The sequence below is a fragment of the Lampetra fluviatilis genome, chromosome 36 (genome assembly GCF_964198595.1).
Source record: "Lampetra fluviatilis chromosome 36, kcLamFluv1.1, whole genome shotgun sequence".
In the NCBI taxonomy this organism is placed as follows: domain Eukaryota; kingdom Metazoa; phylum Chordata; class Hyperoartia; order Petromyzontiformes; family Petromyzontidae; genus Lampetra; species Lampetra fluviatilis.
In genome coordinates this window covers 10,807,484-10,830,167 of record NC_136310.1, presented here as the reverse complement: position 1 = coordinate 10,830,167, position 22,684 = coordinate 10,807,484, and the positions used below count along the sequence as shown (strand labels likewise).

Below are 22,684 nucleotides of genomic sequence, written 5' to 3'. Positions count from 1 at the left end.
CCCTACCACACAGCCCCGCCCCCACGGTGACATCACGTCCGGTGTATCCAACACGCCCCGCCCCCTACCAAACAGCCCCACCCCCACATTGACATCACGTCCGGTGTATCCAACAAGCCCCGCCTCCTACCACACAGCCCCACCCCCACGGTGACATCCCGTCCGATGTATCCAACACGCCCCGCCCCCTACCATACAGCCCCACCCCCACGGTGACATCACTTCGGATGTATCCAACACGCCCCTTCCCCTACCACCACAGCCCCACCCCCACGGTGACATCACGTCCGATGTATCCAACACGCCCCGCCCCCTACCACACAGCCCCACCCCCACGGTGACATCACGTCCAATGTATCCAACACACCCCGCCCCCCCAGATCCCCCCTTCCTACACACTGCGCGGATGTGACGTCATAAATCTGTTTGGGTTTCCATTGGGCACCGCCCACCTCTGCCATCCATCAAAAACCACCTCTGAGTGGCCGTGACGTCGCATCCGGTAGTTGCGGTGGACCCCACCCCTCGCAGGCCGTGACGTCATTAAAGTCGTGTTGGCCCCTGTTGAGCAACTCGCCTTTGGGGGAATGGGAGTATGCGAACATGACGTCACGCAACACAGCTGTCTCGTGCCGGATGGGACGTCATAAGATTATGTGGTGGATGTGACGTCACGTGCGTTGGGGAGCGGTGGTGCAGCGGTTAGCGCGCTACGAACCTGGCGACCCGAGTTTGATTCCCGCTCACGGCCAACGCCGGTGACAATTATTTGAACCGGTCCTGGGCCTCCCCTAGGTCGACTCAGCCTCAAATAAGTACCCGGTGCGGTGTGTAAACATCGCCACTGGGGAGACAAAGGCGGCCGGGCGTGGTGCTGGCCACCCACCCCCTCGTGTGCCTTTCCAGCCTTCATAGATGCTCGCTAACAGCACTTGCCCCTACAGTCTGTTACAGGCAACACGGGGGGCGGGGGTCTTTGTTGCTTACATTCACGGTTGCGTGGCCGAACGGCTACAAAAAGAGTCATTGCCCCGAAACGTCGCCTCATTTGTATTCTACACAGGTCAAGGCCCAACTGAGCTGTGCGGCTCTTGTTTCAGAGGTGACCTGCCCACAAATGACGACTCAACGAAGAGGCTCATCACATGGACACTTACAGCGGCCACATCCTCTGAACGCGTGGTGTTGTTGTGGATTCTAAATGTGGAGAAAAACCCACGCGACCACGGGGAGAGAGACGCGCAGACTTTGCCAAATATATGGACTCCCATGGTAAACTGAACTTCCACGGTAAACTGAACTCCCACGGTAAACTGGACTTCCGTGGTAAACTGGACTCAGATGGTAAACTGGATTCCCGTGGTAAACTGGACTTCCATGGTAAACTGGACTTCCATGGTAAACTGGATTCCCATGGTCATGGGTCGGCAACCAACACAAATAACAAGAGCAGCCATTTTTTTTCAAACGTCAAGAGCCGCACTGCAGCCCCTTCAATAGCCGCAGGCTGCTGCCGGCCGCGGAGTGTGTGGTGGTGGAGTAACGTGTGTGGTGGTGGAGTAACGTGTGGGGGTACCCGCATCTCTTCCATCTGGGCAGCGTGGAAAGGAGATCAAATACTGTACTCTAGACTAGCGGGTAGTGACTGTGCGCCCTCTAGAGAAGATCCTTCCGCCAGCAGCGGAGTGAGCCAGCAACTTTAATAAAAGTTTATTGTTATATTTTTATCATGTTATTATTTCCCTTCTACGTGACTTTACCGAAAGAACCAAGAATATTTAATAAAAGTATTTTAAACTACAAGCTCAGATCACTGTTTTCTGAGCGGTCCCTGTCCCTTAAACCTGCAAACAAAACAAACAACCAGCACGTCTTGAAACGCAACAATTTATTACATTAAAACTACATCATTCAATCGGAATAATTAACAATGAGTAATGAGAATTCTACTCCGCGTCGCGACTCCAAAAGTTAAGAAGAGACTGCGTGGCCCTGTGGTGGCGTTTGGAGGGGGGCGGGCAGCCTTGGGCAGCCCTGGGGAGCCACGTGTAAGGGAGATAGCTTCAACAAGCGAGGCTGCGAGTGAAGCCTCATTCGCTCTCATTCAGGAGGGGTCCTGCCACAGTGTTGCGTAGCAGGGAGCAATGTTGCTTGCTGCGTTGTCATCCCAAGCGAGGAGGTAATGTCAGCATTGGGGTTCTTTTGGGCCAATACCAAAAGAAATATTGTTGGGTTAGATGGCGTTATTTATAAATGTGTCGTAACCCTCCACCACCTGACACGGCCAGTCAGTAAAAAAGTGTCACGTTGACAAAAGACTGCACCTGAATGAGTTAAATGATGATGTCACCCTGCTGCTCTATTTAAGACCGGGAGCAAGTGAGGGCTTCACTATTCTGGCAAATTGCCCGATGATGCTGGATGTAATTACCAGCGAAACGTCGTGCTACTCAAAAATTGTAAATATTGTGGATTCACTCAACACACCGGTGGGCTAAAGTAGTGAACTATTTGTCTTTTGCCAACGTGACACTTTTTTACTGATTGGCCGTGTCGGGTGGTGGAGGGTTACGACACATTTATAAATAACGCAATCTAACCCAACAACGGTTATTATGATTTTTTTAAAATGTCGTTTAGGTGTAAACCGGAGTACCCGGGGGGGGGGGGGGAGATACAAACTCCACACGGAGAGGGCCGAATTCGGGGCCCCCTTCTTGCTGTTAAGCCCGGGGGAAGCCGCTGCGATACCGCGCCACCCAGTTGCAGGAAACGCGGGCAGGTTGTGCACAACGAAGAGATACAGCGATCCACGGTGGCTAAGAGATGTTAACTACCTCGCCTCGTATGCAGGCGATCGTGGGACCCTGGCGCCTGCCGTACATTTGGAGTTTGCGTGTCTCTCCCCGTGGTCGTGTGGATTTTTCTCAGGGTCCTCCGGTTTTTCCCTCCACATTTAGAAACACGCGTTTAGGAGTATTTGACTGCTATACATTTCCACATCACGATAAGCCACTTCATTGAGCTGTCATTTGTGGCCAGGCCGCTCCTGAAAAAGAGCTCGATATCGCTGTGGACCTTAACTGGTAAAATAAAAAATAAATAGTTAAGTTTACCCATCCATTCTCCCCTCAATGGTTTCTGTGCCTGCGTATGCCGTCGTGACAGCGGGGGAATGTCACGCCAATGATGGCTACGATTAGCTGCCTGCTGCAGTCGAAGCGACTCGCTTGATGAAAGCGAGTCACTTATTTTTGTGTGATGTACAGCATTGTGTCGTTCTGCCGTAAAACGGGGACCCATATCTAGCATTGATTCGAGCAAGTCTGACCTGCTGATGAGACTGAACGCCGAACCGGTCCAGGGCCTGCACGTGTTGAACCAATGCTGCTGAAATTAGGCGCTCGCATAAGGTCATGTGGCTGATGGGATGTGTCCAGAATAATTGACATTTTATACGTGGAGGGAGAGAGATGTGGTGAGGTACTGTATTCTCCACCGAGACCGATGATTATTGTGTCACGTGGTAAAATCTCATGAGGATTCATATTTCCAGTTGCCATACATGTGCCCTCACCCAGTTAATGCGGTGTTCAAATCATGTCATCAAAATCAAATCGCACATTTGGTATTCGCGTCATTCTTACAGCACAAGGCGATCACACGAAGGTGCTAAGTTTCATAGACGGGCATAAGTCCTCAGTAGTTTCACGGCAGTGGCCGATGTTGCTCCGTGGCCTTTTACCCAATTGAGCGATCCATTCCGTCGGCAACGGCAATCATACAGGCAACTGTTGTCATCGGTGACCGGGCAGAGACCGTCAACCCACTGCGATGGGAGAACCCCGGTTTGAATCGCAGGCGGGTGCCGTAACCTGCTTTTGAACCCGAGGTCTCGGCGCTGTGACCTCTGAGCCACCCTGCCACCGCACCGATGGGGAGGATTTTTTTTTGTTGTCGTTTAAAACATTCCAATTATTTTTGCCCATTTGTGCCACTGTCATCGCCGCGTTGTCGGGAGGCGGAGGAATTTCGGATCGAGCTCTCACGGTGTCAAAAATGTGCATTCCTTCGCGTAGCAGCATAATGTTGCATTTTTTTTAATTACGTGAATTTTTTTTTACATTTTCGTTGCCAATCTCGGCCAAAAATTCTTCCCTGAAGTGCCAGGGACATGCTGGTTTGCTGGTGAGCTGCGTGGTTGCGATACCATTTTAATTTTCAAAATATGCCGATCGTCACAAGATCTGTTTACCATAACTTTGCAAATGTATTTCACATTTTTCAATCGCCTAGTTTGTTGCGTTGCCATACTTTTTAGGAGCAATAACAAAAAACTACTTCAAACATTCCTCAACTGCAGTTTCTCTCAACACAAGCCTGCCACGAGTCTTCTTGGCATTACAATCTATAACGCTTATAACGCACACACTGCCAGTTACACTCCAATAATTAAATAACTGTATTAACTACTATGATGTCATGACCGCTATGCCATCAAATAATATGGAAAAAACTTTTCGCGAAGCGCTAATTTAATGGACAATAGCTATTAATTTACAGCTTTAAATTGTTGATAGTCCCTAAAATATATTTTCTCGGGAAACAAAACATTTGCGAGGGATTAAACGGCACCAGCGATAATCGCGATGCGGCAATATTTTCCAAAACGGACGGTGCGATCATGCGTCGTGTACCGTAGTACCGCCACGTTTCGGCAACTCTCTCGGTAAGGTCAGTAGCGACTGGATTTAGTGTTTGTTAAAATATGACTGAAAATGGTGCCATATAAGTTATAAATAGAACTGGTTCTCAGATGGACGGACGGTAGACAAAACGGGCTGACATATTTCACGGCCGGAGCAAAAAGCCCCTTATCAGCCACCTGAAAAGTTCAACAAATATTGTTCAAACGAGGGGCTCGGAGCGATCGCCGGTGGTTGACCAGTTCCATTGGATGCACTTGGCCAAGGAAACGTTGCATTCACCACTTCGTAGATTTTTCACGGTTGTGCCGACTGCTTTGCGTTTGTACCCCGTGTAGTACGGCATGGCGTCCGATGTTTTTCTCCATGTGCCGGAAACTTATTCAAAAAACAACTGGGAATACGGTTCCTCAAGAAGCTTCCAGCACGTGGAGCGAAACGTCGGACATCAGGACACGCGGCACAACCCAAAAACACAAGACGTGGAGCGCTGAATTCAGACTTTGCCAAGTATATGACGGCAAACGCTGTCGCAGCCTCAAACCGAAATCACAATATCTAAACAATCATCACGTACAAAACTATTTTTTTCCTTTTGTTTTTAAATTACCGTATATATTTTGTTTTTACAGCGCACGCGCACAGACGTGCAAAATGTACACACGCAGGAACCATATACACCGACTACAACTTATCTGTTATGGTGCGTCACGAACCTCAAAAGCTTTCGGGTGCAATACCTCAACAGGCAGACCGACAACACGGTCGCTGGCACCGAGCCAGTGATGGAAATTTCATGCTGTGATGACAATGGTCGTGGGTATGATGATGCTGATGATGGTTGTGATTGGTAATTCATTTTTGTATGATATTGGTGGTGAAAGCCTACGTGTTAAATTGGTAATGATGGTAATGCTAATGCTAATAATGGTGCTGTAATGATGATGATTGGCAAAGATGTTGATAGGAATGATAGTTTATGACCGCGATGCTGAGATGCTGAGATGCTGCATATGACGAATGATCAGCATCATCAACATAATGATGATAACTTGGGGAATGATGTTGTTCATGACAATGAGGGGTGACGTTAGTGATACTGAGTTTTCTTTCAATGTACGATGTTACTGAATGTGATTAATACAATCATGTTTAGTTTTATATGTAGCGTCGTCCATGAAAATTACATCTCTCACAATCACTGAGGCACTCCAGAAGAGCTGGATGGCAGCAGCCAGGCAGGGAGCTGGTGCCAACAATTTCCCACGCTCTGCAGTCCTCTATATAGTAAGATGTTTTTTGCCAATTAATAAGTCTTTATACACATGGGAGGAAACCGCAAGACCTGGAGTAAACCCACGAATGGTAATGTTAATGGAAATTAGAGGTTATCATGGTGATGCTAGGATTCTATACATGACTATGATCGGGATAATTATCATCTTTATGATAAGTTGAATTAGTAATATTATTGGCGATCCTGATGATGGCGCTGTGAATGATGACAACCTTGATGTTGGTGATAGTGACGACGAGCGGAGTCGGACTCTGAACAGGAATTGAACTTGCAAACCTTCAGATTGTGAGTTAAGCACCGTAGCCACTGCACCACCTGAACCGATCACCCCACACAGCAACCCCACACCCCGTAACAAACCTACTGGACGCGGTCTCACTTGGAGAGCGATTGACGGAGCCGGAAATGGAGACAAGCGGCGATGTCGCGTCACTCCGAAAGAAAATAATTAATCCACCGCTCCTCACGACAGCGCAGGAGGTGGTGGAGGTGTGTGTGTGGTGTAGGAGGTGTGTGTGGACGAGGAGGTGTATGTGTGTGTGTAGGAGGTGTGTGTGGTGTAGGAGGTGTGTGTGGACGAGGAGGTGTGTGTGTGTCCCAAAGCAGTAGGCAGGAAGGTAGTGCACCTCACCTGGCGCGAATGTCACGGCCACAGTCGCAACTTAAAAGTGTTAAAATGCGACTGCTGCCGATGCTGCTGCTGCGATTGTTGTTGCTGCTACGTGGGACAGGGGTTGTGTTTGGTGGTTGAGTGGATGGGTGGGTTTCTGGTTGGATGGGTAGGTGTGCGGATGAGTGGGTGGATTTGTGATGTGAGCAAGTGTAGGTGTGTGGCGAGGAAGTTAATTCGTTGATGTGCAAGTGTGTGGGTTAGTGTGAATGTGTCGGCAAGCACATATGTGAAGGTGTGAGTGGATGGGTGTGCTGGTGTGAGTGAGCAAGAGGATGGGTGGATGGGTGAGCGAGTGAGGGCGTTAGTGGCTGGGTGAGTCAATGAGTTAGTGGCTGAGAGGGTTAACATGCGAGCGGGTGAACAGATGTATAAGTGATTAAGTGAGCGAGCGTGCGAGTGAGTGAATGAATGGCTGAGTGTAGAAGTGTGTAAATAAGTGAGCAAGCGAGTGGTGAGCGACGCCCGACATGAGCTCACACGTAGAAGAGCCGCACCTTGGAGGTGCTGACGAGGACTTCGTCGTCGAAAAAATTTGTCTCTATTACGACGTTTCCACTGTGGGGAGAGACACAGAGACTCAGCCTACAGCGGAGCGAGTGTGCGGGAAAGTGGGTGGGTCAATGAGTGTTCAGGTAGGTGGGTGTGTGGATGAGTGGGTGTGCATGTGTGTGGGCGAGTGTGCAAGTGAGTGGATGGTTTCGTAGGCGAGTGGTTTTGTGGTTCAGTGGGTGGGTTTCTGGGCGCGCGGGTGGGCGAGTAAGTGTGCGGGTGAGTGGGTGTGTAGGTGAGTGTGTGAGTGTGAAAGTGAGTGGATAGTTACATGGGTGAACGGTTGTGTGGATGAGTGGGTGGGTTTGTGGATGAGTGGGTGGGTTTGTGTATACGCGGGTGAGTGGGTGGGCGAGTAAGTGTGCGGCCAAGTGGATGGGCTTGTGACAATGAGGTGCGGGTTAATGGGTGTGGGTGTGTGAGCATGCGGGCGAGTGGGTGGGTTTGTTGGTGAGCGAGTCGGCTTGTGTCATCAGCACACTATCGTGTCATCGTCTGTCACTATCGCGTCATCGCATCAGTGTTAATTCACTTTCTAGTCATTATATCATCATTATCATTGTGCGATTTATGTCACTGCAGAGTATCGTGTCATGTGTTATTGTGTGTAACTGCATGTTATCATGCCAAGATATTGTGTTGTCATGTCACATGTTATTCTGTGTTGTTGCATATCAGTGTGTTAGCAATGTGTGACATTGTAATAGGTTTTTACCCTTTTATCTGGCAACAAAGCTGACACCTTTATGCAAGGGATCATGTTTGCATTAACCACAACACTTGCGGTCAAAATGCAAACAAAAAGACAACTCTGGTGTTGGACCTTTTGGCGTCATCTGGTCCAACACCATGTGAGACTGGGCTCTAGAAAAAGCTGTCTCGGGTGTGGACCAATCAATTTCAAGGACAGTGCATACATTATCAGATTTGTCTTTTTGTTTGCATTTTGACCGCAAGTATTGTGGTTAATGCAAGTATGATCCCTTGTATAAAGGTGTCAGTTTTGTTGCCAAATAAAAGGGTAAAAACCTATTACTATATCTTGCTACTGGCAAAGGAGGTCTCATGTGTGATATTGTATTATTATGTCATATTATGTCACTCGTAACTGTGTCATCACGTGTTGTTACACGTCTACTGCGTGTTATCGGGTGACGTGTTATCGCGTCAAGTTTTATTATGCTGTTGAATGTCACTGTGTTATAGTCATGGATCATGTGTTGCCGTGTATCATTGCATGTCGCTACGTTGGCACATGCTACAGTGTTGTGTGTTGTCGTGTTATCGTGGTGTTGCTTTGTTAGTGCATGTTACTGTGTTATAGTGTTGTCGTGTTATCGTGGTGTTGCTATGTTAGTGCATGTCACTGTGTTATAGTGTTGTGTGTTGTCGTGTGTTATCGTGGTGTTGCTATGTTAGTGCATGTTACTGTGTTATGGTGTTGTGTGTTGTCGTGTTATCGTGGTGTTGCTATGTTCGTGCATGTCACTGTGTTATAGTGTTGTGTGTTGTCGTGTGTTATCGTGGTGTTGCTATGTTAGTGCATGTTACTGTGTTATAGTGTTGTGTGTTGTCGTGTTATCGTGGTGTTGCTATGTTCGTGCATGTTACTGTGTTATAGTGTTGTGTGTTGTCGTGTTATCGTGGTGTTGCTATGTTAGTGCATGTCACTGTGTTATAGTGTTGTGTATTGTCGTGTTATCATGGTGTTGCTATGTTCGTGCATGTTACTGTGTTATAGTGTTGTGTGTTGTCGTGTTATCGTGGTGTTGCTATGTTAGTGTATGTCACTGTGTTATAGTGTTGTGTGTTGTCGTGTTATCATGGTGTTGCTATGTTAGTGCATGTCACTGTGTTATAGTGTTGTGTGTTGTCGTGTTATCGTGGTGTTGCTATGTTCGTGCATGTTACTGTGTTATAGTGTTGTGTGTTGTCGTGTTATCGTGGTGTTGCTATGTTCGTGCATGTCACTGTGTTATAGTGTTGTGTATTGTCGTGTTATCATGGTGTTGCTATGTTAGTGCATGTCACTGTGTTATAGTGTTGTGTGTTGTCGTGTTATCGTGGTGTTGCTATGTTCGTGCATGTTACTGTGTTATAGTGTTGTGTATTGTCGTGTTATCGTGGTGTTGCTATGTTAGCGCATGTCACTGTGATATCGCGTCATGTCGCGTCATGTCGTGCGTGTCATGCGTACTTGAGCACGTTGGCTGGCATCATCTGCGACTCGGGCGCGGCTTCGATGAGCGACTGCCAGGTGTTGGTCGAGTTGGGGATCACAAACCCAAACTCAAAGTACCACTCTGCCGTGAGAGGACAACCACGCACACCTCGTCACACCTCGCCACACACTCGCACTCTTAACGTACACGTGCATCCGCTGTACATGTAGCGTTATAAAGAGATTGGGAGGTGAGTGGGCGGTGAGCGGACGATGGGCGATGAGTGGGCAGGCGAGTGATTAAGCGAGTTGGGGGGCGAGTGGGTCGGTGAGCGGATAGGTGAGCAAGATGGGAGTTCAGTGGGCAGGTGCCCGAATGAATGAGTAAGTGGGTTGAGAGATGGGCGAGTGAGTTGGGAGGCGAGCGGGCATGTAAACGGATGGGTGAGCAAGGTGGGAGATGAACAGGCAGGTGAGCGAGTGAGCGAGCTGGGAGGTGAGCGAGCTGGGAGGTGGGCGGGCAGGCGGGCGGGTGAGTGAGTTGGGAGATCAGCAGTCGGGTCGGCGAGTGAGTTGGTGGTGGAGTAAGGAGAATTGGTTGGTGAGCAAGTGGATGAGCAAGCGAGCGAATTGGTGGGCGAGCAGGCAAGAGAGTTGGGAGGGAATTGGGTGGACACACACCTTCCAGACACTGTCCCTTAAAGAACACCTTCTGCTCCAGGCGAAATTTGTCCATCTGTTCAGCGGATGAGAAGTTGATCTCCCGAGACACCGCGCGGCATTTTAGAATCTTCTTGGGCACGCGTGCTGTGGGTGGTGGGGCGGAGGGAGGGATGGGGGGGGAGGTGGGGGGTTTGCAGGCACATGAGCCCACACATGGGTGAATAAGATTTGGCAAAGAAACGGTTACGCTGGGTGGGATGCGTGCATAGAATGGGGGGGGGCGGCCGATTGACCTGACGGCAGACAGTGGGAGACTTTGAAGCAGATACAGAGGGTCTCTATGTGAGTTTGTGGGGTCTGAGGCCAAGAGCAGACGTGAGATATTGTCAGGGCAGATCCTGCCTGGTTATAATGGAACTCCACTAACCTGGCCAACCATGCACAACAAAACTAAAAGGTATAGAGGCTAACCATGCACGGCCACTATCACTTTCGCACACGAGTACACGCACACTCGTACACACCCGAACACACCCAAACACACCAATACACAAAAAGGCAAAGATCTTCCGTATAGCCTTAACAAACTGTTGGGGCAAGTGCTGTTCGTGAGCACACTAGGTGTGTGGGTGGCCAGCACCACGCCTGACCGCATTTGTCTCCCTAATTGCGATGTTTACACACCACACCAGGTACTCATTTGACGTTCAGTCAACCTAGGGGAGGCCCAGGACAGGTTCAGATAATCGTCACTGGTGTTGGACGTGAGCAGGAATCGAACTCGGGTCGCCGGGTTCGTAGCGCAGCGTGCTAACCACTACAATACCGCTCCCCGACTGTAATATGCACACAATAACCGCCATTCGCCACTAAGTGGCGGTGATGTCACCACGGCGCCGGTGCCAGGCTACGTGCACTTCAAGGCCACGCGAAGTGTCGAAAGCCCGCTGGCAGGTCACGGGACAGTCCCAGCTGCCATGCGGTGACTGAGATGACTGGCCGATGCACCACCTGTGCCCCCTACTGTGCCAACTTGCTGTGTTTTATCCGCCCGGCGCTCGGCTCGTTGTTGTGAGCACACACACACACTCAGAAACACACGCACCTTCGTGTTCCACCCCGGGCACCGACAGGTCCTCCGTGCCCTGCCACAGCACCTTGCCACTCTCTGCATCCCGCAGGTTCATCCAGTTGCTGATGCGAGGGAAAGTCAAGGAATCAACATGGACCGCCGCCATGTGTGCGCGCGCGTGTGTGCGCGCGTGCCTGTGTGCAAGCCTTGTGCTTGCAGGTGTGCGCACACTGGTGTTTGTGGAGGAGGCTCGTGGAGGAAGCGACTGGGCAGTTGGGAGGCAGTCGCCCTCCAGCAGCAGCGGAGGATGGAGACGGGAGGAGCGACGCTCACAACGTACGAGCTAAGCGCCGGGTGGATACAACGCAGCGAGTTGGTAGAGTGGGCAGCACAGGCAGCTCAGTCAACCCATGGCATCTAGGTCTTTCCCGTGAACCCCTGCTGGCGAGCCTTTCACATGTCACGTGACGGCCTCAAAGTGCACCTAGCCCGGCACAGGCACTTTTGTTGACGTCACCGCCCACTTAGTAACGAATGGCGGGTGTTGTTGTCGTCGTTTAATCCCACTGCTTGCGGGTGCACGCACGTGAGCTATTGTGTGTGTGTCACTCTAAACGAAGCTCACACGGGTCTTGTTTTGGCCACAGTTAGGCCTCATCTTCTCTCCGCTTGCGCCACACAGACCCCATTACAAGGACATCTGCACCGGTTTGAAACATTCGGACCGGCCTGGGTTTAACCAGGCTGGTACACAGTTGCGAGCAGTTCACAGGCACGGAGCGTTGGACTCGGGAGCTAATGCATAAACACGTTCCGACCTCGGTTGGAAAGCGTTACCAAAGGAATGTTTTGCTTGACGTGGGAAGAATCCCAAGTAGCTGGAGAAAACCCACCACCACGCACACGAGTGGGACAACACTCAGAGGGTCGACGCAGAAAGTACACTTGTAATACTGAAATCTGGCAAACCTCCCCCTTGCCCTCTCGCCCACCCTCTATAGGAATTTAATTAGCAGTAATGACCGTCACTAAGCGCATAATCCACAGGCGGCCGGGCCAGGCAGCGACCGCTGCTGCACGTGTGCCCTCCGAGCACAGCAAGCACATGAATATTTAAGTTTTTGACATTAGAACTCGGAGTGCGAAGGTCACGAGTTAAATTCCCAGTAGGGGGTCCACTCAGCTCATCATCATTATCCACCATAATCATCACTAAGACCAACATCATCAAATCACCACCACCATGTATGTATGTGGAACTTCTTTCGCACGGGACGTAGCTAACCATGCTAATCGGAGGTGTGTGGAGGGAAGGATAATAAAACTAAACACAAAAAGCAGCTATTACCGAGATCAAAGACAAACATCCCTCGTATGGCCTTAACACACTGTTAGGGGCAAGTGCTGTTAGCGGGTCAAACCACCATCGTCAAAACCACCGCACACAATCGTCCACCATCATCAAACCATCACGGTCATTGTGACTATCAACGTCGACGTCCAATAGTCTGAATGCTTCTGCTGGTGGCTGTGTGCCAAGGATGCGTTTCCACATGAAAAGAATCAAGTTTTTTTTTTAGATGCTATCAGCCACAGGGTCGTGTGGGAGTGTATATCGGAAGCATTGGTTCAATGCAAGTAAAACTCAGGAGCGGTTTAGACGTGCACTCTCTCACCAATGATTATTTGTGGCAGTGCGATAAGATTATATTGCATCGATCAAGGGCCCATGACTCAGCCTGGCTATGCTGATGAGACACTGCACGTTGACACCGTTCTCAAGAGTTTGCTTGCATTGAAGCTGCCAAACGACAGGCACTCCCAGAAGGTCGTGTGGTCAATGGGATGTGTAGGAAATAACTAAATAATTTGTATATAATTATTACTACTATAAGCCAAGAATGTGTCCCGCACGTGACGTCACTCCTCGAGGCCCACGCCCCGCGTGACATCACTCCACAGGAGGCCCACCTCCCCCCCTCAATAATATTCATGAGTGGGTGGATTTTTACACTAACGCAGAGGAAGGTCGAACCGAATTAAATAATTAATTGCGCAAAGTCGCTTCAAATATGACGTTTCTTTACAGAAAGTGACGATAAAAAAATCTAAGCAGCACAGTGCTTGACTTAAAGCTTTCGTGACTGCAGCAATTCATATTCTTGGGTCACGTGACTTTACCGTAAGACCAAAGAATACAGCACAGAGCTACGTCTGTGTGTGACGTCACTTCAAAAGAGCCCCCCCCCCTTCATTAATACTCATGCCCACGTGGAAATTTACACTAACGCACAAGGTCGCGCACTCCACATGCCGCACCCCTCCCCTCCACAATAACCATGAGGGGGTGACGTCACTCCACATGCCGCACCCCTCCACAATAACCATGAGGGGGTGACGTCACTCCACATGCCGCACCCCTCCACAATAACCAAGAGGGGGTGACGTCACTCCACATGCTGCACCCCTCCACAATAACCAAGAGGGGGTGACGTCACTCCACATACCGCATCCCTCCACAATAGCCATTAACGGGTGACATCACTCCACATAGGGCAACCCCCCCCCCCACTCATTAATAATCATGAGCTGAACAATTTTTCTATTGAATATCTCAGATTTACTGCAATATACACCCGTCCTTGGACGGGCAAAAAAGCTAGTAACATTATAATTTACTTATTTCTCCAGGAAAGGCAACCCGAGTCGTATGACTCTTTTCCAGCAAGGTCCTCCTTGTCCTGGGTTTTTATGTTGAGATGTTTTCAGCCGATTAACGATGGTGATACCGGAGCACCCGGAGAAAACCCACGCCTTGCGCGAGGACGAAGTGGGGGGGAGGGGGGGCAACACTCAATCCCCGTAGAGATGGAAGCCAATGGCGATTAGTCCACTGCTTTCTGCAATGCCTTCTCCCGACAAGCCACAGTGATGGCACATCCTCGACACCAACATTTGTGCGGTGATCCACCACCAACTGCCCCCCCCCGGGCAGCCTCCAGTGCCGTGTTACCGGCGTGCGCCACCACCGCCCAGGCCTCACGTGGAGGACGGGGAAAAGTGGAGCCGACGCTTCGTTCGTCTCGCCGCAGGGGCAGGAACGAGCGCATCTTCAAAGTGAGCTCAATTGCAGCTGAGCCACCTTTAGAACAGGTGTCGCCTTCCTATCCGAAAAGGGGAATGCGAGTAGGTACCCCCCCCCCAACACCTCCCCGACTTTTCACTCCTCTCGCCGCCCGATGACAAAGTGGGGTCGTGTTCCATAGCCAGGAGGGTCAACGACCTGCGGGCGCTGCGGTGACAAAGCGGCGCCGCGGCCAATCAGAAGCCTTGGTCGTGAGTTTCAAACGGGACGAAACAACACGGCGTGGGAAGCGCACGGCCCGTGAGGCATGTGCAAAAAAAACAACCATCAGCGTATCACGACCCAAGCCATTGTGGTCCTCTTGTCTTAGAATCAGATTTTCTTCAGGATATGCCGACGGTTTTCTGCACATGCACAATGGCCGTGAGCCTTTTTACACCTGCGTGTGCGTCTCGTCTGAAGCTTCCAGTTTTCCAGGCGGCACTCTTATTCGGTAATGATGATGATGGGGGACTTTTCCCGTCATTTACAGATTTCATGAGAAGTGGGTCACCAACCCGCCGGTGTGGCAACTGGCGCTTTAGTGGAATAGAGACGCAGGGTTTGTCGAGGTGGTGCGGTAGTGCAGTGGCCAAGAGCGCTGCACTACGAAACCGGCGACCCGGGTTTGATTCCCGCTCACGACCAATAGCAGTGGTGAACATCTGAACCGGTCCTGGGCCCCCGCCTAGGTCGACTCGGCCTTAAAATGAGTACCTGGTGGAGCGTGTAAGCGTCACCACTGGAGAGATAATAGGCGGCCGCGCCTGGTGTCGGCCACCGATTTAACCTGTGCTGTGCCATCCTTCATAGGTACTCGCTAACAGCACCTGTCCTAAGAATCTGCTAAAGGCTATATGTGGGATCTTAATCTTGACGTACAGCTCCCGAGCGTGCTTTCCGGTTGTACCGCGTGTCGTTCAGCGCGGTGTACAACACATTTTATGATCGTAACATCCCGTGTCCGACGTTTCGCTCCATCAGGAAAACGCTGCCAAACGCGCAGAGCGCCGAGGCGTCGTGCGGAGTAACACGCGGCACAGCCCGGACGGACCATGTGGAGAGCGACGGCGTAAACAGTGCGCAAGCGATAGGGAAACGTCACGATTCATAGAACAATTCTCACGCTCAAATCGGTTGCGGACAACCTGTGTAAGTAATATTTAAATGTAAAAAATGTTTTTTGTTTACAAATCCCATCAGCCACACGCCCTTCTGGGAGTGTATATCGGCACCGTTGGTTCAATGGGAGAAAATTGCACAAGACGCTACAATAGTCACAACAAATGGGAATACACCAAGCAGTTAAAATACTAACAAGACAACGGAGATAAAACGTACGAGACAAACAGTAGAAATGAGGCCAGATGAACGGCAGCGAATATACTGGATTGACAACACTAACACGACAATAATGCGATGGAACAAAACGAGACTGACAATACAAACAGGGCAGAATGGGATGAACAAATACAAACGAGACTGCCAGGAAATGTTGACAGAACGAGAACGGGCCGTACAGAGAGACAAACGAGACACATAATCGTCACCCTCCCCCCCCAAAATCATGGCAATTAATCTCAGTCTCCAGGAGCACAAGGGAATTAATAAAGTTGCGCGAAAATAAAGTTGTCTTAAAAATGTAACTCATTGGCTGTGTCGGGTGGTGGCGGGTTTAACGACACACGTGATCGAACCCAAAACAACTCTATTATGGATATTTCACCCCCCACTGAAGGAGGGGATTGGAGGGATCCAGGACCAGTGCAGATATCACTCCGTGCCACCGATGTTATCCCAAGGCCGGGAATCAAAACTCGGATCGCCAGGTTCTTCAGCGCAATGCGTCCCCCCTCGTATTTGTAAGAAGTTTGCGTTGCCTTAAGACAGGAGGTCAGCAACCTGCGGCTTCAGAGCAGCGTGCGGCGCTTTAAGGACCGCCACTTCATGACGTTATTGATTAAGGTCTTGTGTTCGCGTACATCGTGGCTTTTCAAATACCGAGCTATGTTTTTTTGTTTTTACCTAATTCCAAATAAATGGCTCTTCTTGTTATCTTGGTTGCCAACCCCTGGCTTAGGATATCAAAGAACCGTCAAGTGCTGTGTCGGTCTTTCATCGGTTACAGACTGGTCCTGTCTGTATGTAGGCCTGCATGTGAGCATATTATGTACGCTAGATGGTAAGAAACCATAAACTACTGATCCATCAAATTTAAATGTCACCGATATTAGCTAAACATCCCAATACAGGTATTCCTTGACCTAAGCAATAGATGCATTCCTGGAAAAGCGCACGTTTTATCTCAAAATTGCGTATGTCGAAAGCAATTTTCTCATAGGGAAAAATGTTAAAGGGGATTTCACTCACACTCGCAGACATAATCGCCTATATTATCTTCGCCTATATCAACACAATACAAGCACACACAATATTATACTCGGTCATAAATTCTTAACGACCTGTGTTCTCTTGCTACAGTACCCTCTCATTAATAACCCCCTTCCTCTCCGGATGTTCGCCATCCGGCCACCTGCGTTCTTCATTATCCCTTCACACTCCGTCATCGTCCCACACCGGCTGCCGGCAACGCCATTGGCTCGCGGCGCCAGGCGAGGGTGGGGCGCATGCCGCGCTGCGGATGACGTTATTCCGAACATCGCCTCACGTACGTCAATAAAAGGTCTAAAATATATAGAGCGCCGCTGCGTTACTCCAAAATACTGAAAACAATAGCTGCAATTTACTCCATTGGGATTACACCTTACAACATCGCCCCCCCACTACTCGACTGTACTATAACGCAATGTGTAATGTTACACGGTTATAATGTAACTTGTTATAATATAGCATCATATAATGTATTGTATCAAAACGTTAATAACACATTTTTTATATGATGCTATAATATAACATCGCATAATGCATTATAATGTGATGGATATGCATTGTCTTAATATTATCAGAGTATATTATTAGGTTTTTTCGGTAAAGTCACGTAGGTAAAAAATTAAAATTAATAAAAGTAAGATAAAATTAAAAATTAAAATCACGACGTTTCGGAGGCAACACAAGCTTCCGTATTCAGGTGGAACCGTCACAGCCACGACAGCTGTATCAAGTAAATGAGAGATTACAAGAGCTACCACTCCGTATATATAATGGTTGAAGAGGGGAAGGGCCAAGTACGGCATACTTTTTATTAATATGATAAGGTGAGGCCTAAGACTAAGAATAGACTGCATAACAAAAGACTGAGCCTTTGTTATGGAGAGGTACGGTTTGTGACTACGCCTAGCCTACATAACAAAAGTGTGAAAAAAGAAAAAACTAAACCTGGTAAAACAAAACTGGCTGTCTATCAATAACCTATAATAGTTGTCTGTCAAATAAGATGGTCCAAATAAGTGTAGTTAAATCTTTTTTGCATGGTTAATCACATCTTTCCAATGATTACTCAGTTTGTAACCATCATCACGGTTGAAATGATGTCTGTGTTTGTATATTTGTATGGCTTCCTGTACAAACCTTTGATGGTAGCCAGGAGGTTTGCAGAGCACCTTGGTCTCGGAAAAGACAATTTCATGAGAGCCCACATAGCAATGATCGGCAACGGCCGAAGAATCAGTTCTGCCGTGTTTCAGATCTGACTTGTGCTCGCGGACACGATCAGAAACATGACGTTTCGTTTCTCCAATGTAGCAATCACCACAACTGCAACTCAATTTGTAGACTCCAGGATACTGTAAGTCAGGAACGACATCCTTCACAGATGGAGTCAGATCACGGATTTTATGCACTGTACTGAATCGGACTTGGATCTTATGTTTGTTTAGAATTTTGCAGATCTTTTTGGTCACGCCTGCTATGTATGGTAACGTGATAGTTTTGGTCGGAGTTTCATGTGGCTGTTTCTGTATGGTGGGAGAAACAGCTTGGCGGATGGTGCGGTCAGAGTATCCGTACCATCAAAGGTTTGTACACGAAGCCATACAAATATACAAACACAGACATCATTTCAACCGTGATGATGGTTACAAACTGAGTAATCATTGGAAAGATGTGATTAACCATGCAAAAAAGATTTAACTACACTTATTTGGACCATCTTATTTGACAGACAACTATTATAGGTTATTGATAGACAGCCAGTTTTGTTTTACCAGGTTTAGTTTTTTCTTTTTTCACACTTTTGTTATGTAGGCTAGGCGTAGTCACAAACCGTACCTCTCCATAACAAAGGCTCAGTCTTTTGTTATGCAGTCTATTCTTAGTCTTAGGCCTCACCTTACCATATTAATAAAAAGTATGCCGTACTTGGCCCTTCCCCTCTTCAACCATTATATATACGGAGTGGTAGCTCTTGTAATCTCTCATTTACTTGATACAGCTGTCGTGGCTGTGACGGTTCCACCTGAATACGGAAGCTTGTGTTGCCTCCGAAACGTCGTGATTTTTATTTTTTATTTTATCTTACTTTTATTAATTTTTATTTTTTACCTACGTGACTTTACCGAAAAAACCTAAGAATATGAATCCTTGCAGTCACGAAAGCTTCAAATCTAGAATTATCAGAGTATGTTTTTGTTTGCATTCTGACCACAAGTACCGGTATTGTGGTAAATGCAGACATGATTCCTTGTAAAAGGTTTCAGTTTGGTGTTTTAACATCTTAACACCTGTTTTGTTGCCAGAAAAAAGGGGAAAACCTATTCTCAATGTAATGGATTTCATGACATTGTATACTTTACCGTGTTATAATGTAATAACACATTATACAATGGTATAATATAACGTATATTGTATGCTACAATATCACACTGTTATAACAGTATACCATGACACATTATATGTAATAATATAGCATATACAGAGTGGCCCAAAAGTCAGGACACACAGGGTTATTATATTTAACAAATCATATAGCATACTTAATTTATTTTAACAAATGTTCAAACTGACTCCCATTAATATCCAATGCTTGCATGAATTCTCTTTTAAAATAAATGTAGGATTACAGCTGTAAACTTTGAAGGTTCATCAATTAAGTTTTGTCTCAATTCACTCAGGGTTCTCGGAAGAATAGATGAAATAGATATGAAAAATGATAATAGATAAAATATGAACTTAAATAATATAGTTAAAATGTATTAACGCCAGTGTTAAAATCTATTTAATAACCCTGTGTTCTGGCCACCCAGCACGGTACTATATTCTGTGGATATCACAATTTTGTGTTACAATTAGTGTTAGAAAGTGTAACCGTTAAAATGTGTACTCGGTTATAATCTAATGCCACATATTCAGTTACAACAGTATGCCATACAGAAATGCAATGTTACAATATGAAGTGTCACACTATAATGTATTACAATGCCACGTGTTATCATGTAAAGTCTCATACACAATGCAATATATAAGGCAACGTGTTATACATTTAACGATAAGTTGTTATCACCGCTATAATGTATAAGTGATACAACGTTACGTTATATATAATGCATTACAATGCCACGTACAGCACTGTCATGCACAAGCAAACTTCAAGAGTCGCTATCACCACACTGCAAAGCATAAAACGCGATGTGCTATGACAATGTAACGTGTGATATACACTCGCAATGTATTCGCAAGGCCAAGGCGTGCAATGTGTTACAATGCCACGCGCCACCTCGCACACAGTGCAAAACATAACGCAGCGTATTCTGCAGCGATAACAGCTGCCGTTATTACCACCGCACGTTGTTGTATAATTCGACACGCAAGTATAAAAGGATGGTCAACTCGCCCACCACCCAGCACAGTCCAGGGAGATTCGTCACGTTCTGGTAAAATCTCCCGCTGCTGCTGATTGATGTAATCGCAGAGCTGTCAGCCCCTTATCAGTGCCCTACCTGATTACAGACCAATTCAGACCTTATTGGTCACCGCGTGCCGCTTATACATCTCAGTGTTCATCCTACAAAATCCCATCACAAGGGAGAAACACAAACAAATAGACAAAATAATGTTTGCTGCCCGTATTGAAACGGCTGTACCTCCGTACAAGAATACGGGGTTCGACCGTGTGGGTTGACACGTGTGGGTTGACACGTGTGGGTTGACACGTGTGGGTTGACACGTGTGGGTTGACACGTGTGATTAGACACGTGTGGTTAGACACGTGTGGTTAGACACGTGTGGGTTGACACGTGTGGGTTGACACGTGTGAGTTGACACGTGTGAGTTGACACGTGTGGGTTGACACGTTGAGGGTTGACACGTGTGGGTTGACACGTGGGTTGACACGTGCGGGTTGACACGTGCAGGTTGACACGTGGTTAGACACGTGTGGGTTGACACGTGTGGTTTGACACGTGTAGGTTGACACGTAAAGGTAGACACGTGTAGGTTGACACGTGTGGCTTGACACGTGTAGGTTGACACGTGTGGGTTGACACGTGTGGTTAGACACGTGTAGGTTGACACGTGTGGGTTGACACGTGTGGGTTGACACGTGTAGGTTGACACGTGTAGGTAGACACGTGGTTAGACACGCGTAGGTTGACACGTGTGGGTTGACACGTGTGGGTTGACACGTGTGGGTTGACACGTGTGGGTTGACACGTGTGGTTAGACACGTGGTTAGACACGTGTAGGTTGACACGTGTGGGTTGACACGTGTAGGTTGACACGTGTGGGTGACACGTGCGGGTTGACACGTGAGTTGACACGTGTGGGTTGACACGTGGTTAGACACGTGTGGGTTGACACGTGGGTTGACACGTGCGGGTTGACACGTGCGGGTTGACACGTGGTTAGACACGTGTGGGTTGACACGTGTAGGTTGACACGTGGTTAGATACGTGTGGGTTGACACGTGTAGGTTGACACGTGTGGCTTGACACGTGTAGGTTGACACGTGTAGGTTGACACGTGTGGGTTGACACGTGTGGTTAGACACGTGTAGGTTGACACGTGTGGGTTGACACGTGTGGGTTGACACGTGTAGGTTGACACGTGGTTAGACACGCGTAGGTTGACACGTGTGGGTTGACACGTGTGGGTTGACACGTGTAGGTTGACACGTGTGAGTTGACACGTGTGGGTTGACACGTGGTTAGACACGTGTAGGTTGACACGTGTGGGTTGACACGTGTGGGTGACACGTGCGGGTTGACACGTGAGTTGACACGTGTGGGTTGACACGTGGTTAGACACGTGTGGGTTGACACGTGAAGGTTGACACGTGTAGGTTGACACGTGTAGGTTGACACGTGTGGGTTGACACGTGTAGGTTGACACGTGTAGGTTGACACGTGGTTAGATACGTGTGGGTTGACACGTGTGGGTTGACACGTGTGGGTTGACACGTGTGGGTTGACACGTGTAGGTTGACACGTGTGAGTTGACACGTGTGGGTTGACACGTGCGGGTTGACACGTGGTTAGACACGTGTAGGTTGACACGTGTGGGTTGACACGTGTAGGTTGACACGTGGTTAGACACGTGTAGGTTGACACGTGTGGGTGACACGTGCGGGTTGACACGTGAGTTGACACGTGTGGGTTGACACGTGGTTAGACACGTGTGGGTTGACACGTGAAGGTTGACACGTGTGGGTTGACACGTGTAGGTTGACACGTGGTTAGATACGTGTGGGTTGACACGTGTGGGTTGACACGGTCTATCACTAGCGAAACGTCGCCGTACTCGGATGGTAAATGTTGTTGTTGTTGTGTTTAACTCTCCAGCACAGAACCGCTGTGCGCGCCGTACCAGTCACACAATCGCCACGTTGTTTACGCGACAAACAATGCCCCCCCCCTCTCTCACCCCCCTACTGATTTGGCCTGGACGGGTGGTGGCGAATTCAACGACACACAATTTATATTTAGGCCATCTCACCCCCCCCCCCCACCAAAACACCAACCCTCTGCATCGTGAAAGAGATCGCCTTGTGGGAGCGATGAGGAGGATGACGCTGCTGACGAGGAGGATACAGGGTGAAGCCTTTGAGGATGGACTCGGCTTTGTCGCACTTCTCCATGAAGCCGCCGGCGAGATGTTCGCTGCTCTCTCTCTTCCTCCTGGGGGCTGGCTGGGGGCTTTCTTCCTCTCCACAACAACACCAACACGCACCTCCCTACCGGTTTACAACGCGGTTATTGACACACGACGTCGATTAATTATAATAACAACAATCGACGGTGATAATCGCCGCTGCTCCCAGGTTGACAAAACCCCAGCCGCGTCCCGAGGCAATAGAGCGGCGTCGTGACGTCACGCGGCGATTAGTGACGCCCCTTAGCAACCGCGGCGATGACGTCACCGGAAGTCGCCTTCTGCCGCGGTGACGTCATGTGTGCTGTGTCTTTGATGACGCCGCGAAGCCGTTGTGACGCGCGAGAGGAAACTTGTATCGGGTGACGTCATGGTGCAACGGCAAGCGCCAATCCG

General features: G+C 48.6%; 1 protein-coding gene across 1 annotated transcript; it reads right to left on the bottom strand.

Annotated features, from left to right (window-relative positions):
* Window positions 1-1,871: 1,871 nt before the first annotated feature.
* PDE6D (phosphodiesterase 6D) lies at window positions 1,872-22,509 on the bottom strand. Its single transcript, XM_078873376.1, has 5 exons — window positions 22,228-22,509; window positions 11,155-11,243; window positions 10,068-10,193; window positions 9,423-9,528; window positions 1,872-7,231 (listed from the first exon to the last, which is right to left on the bottom strand). Exons 1-5 carry the CDS (start codon window positions 22,272-22,274, stop codon window positions 7,150-7,152), a joined length of 450 nt encoding a protein of 149 aa, XP_078729502.1. The 5' UTR covers window positions 22,275-22,509; the 3' UTR covers window positions 1,872-7,149.
* Between the last annotated feature and the right edge of the window lie 175 nt (window positions 22,510-22,684).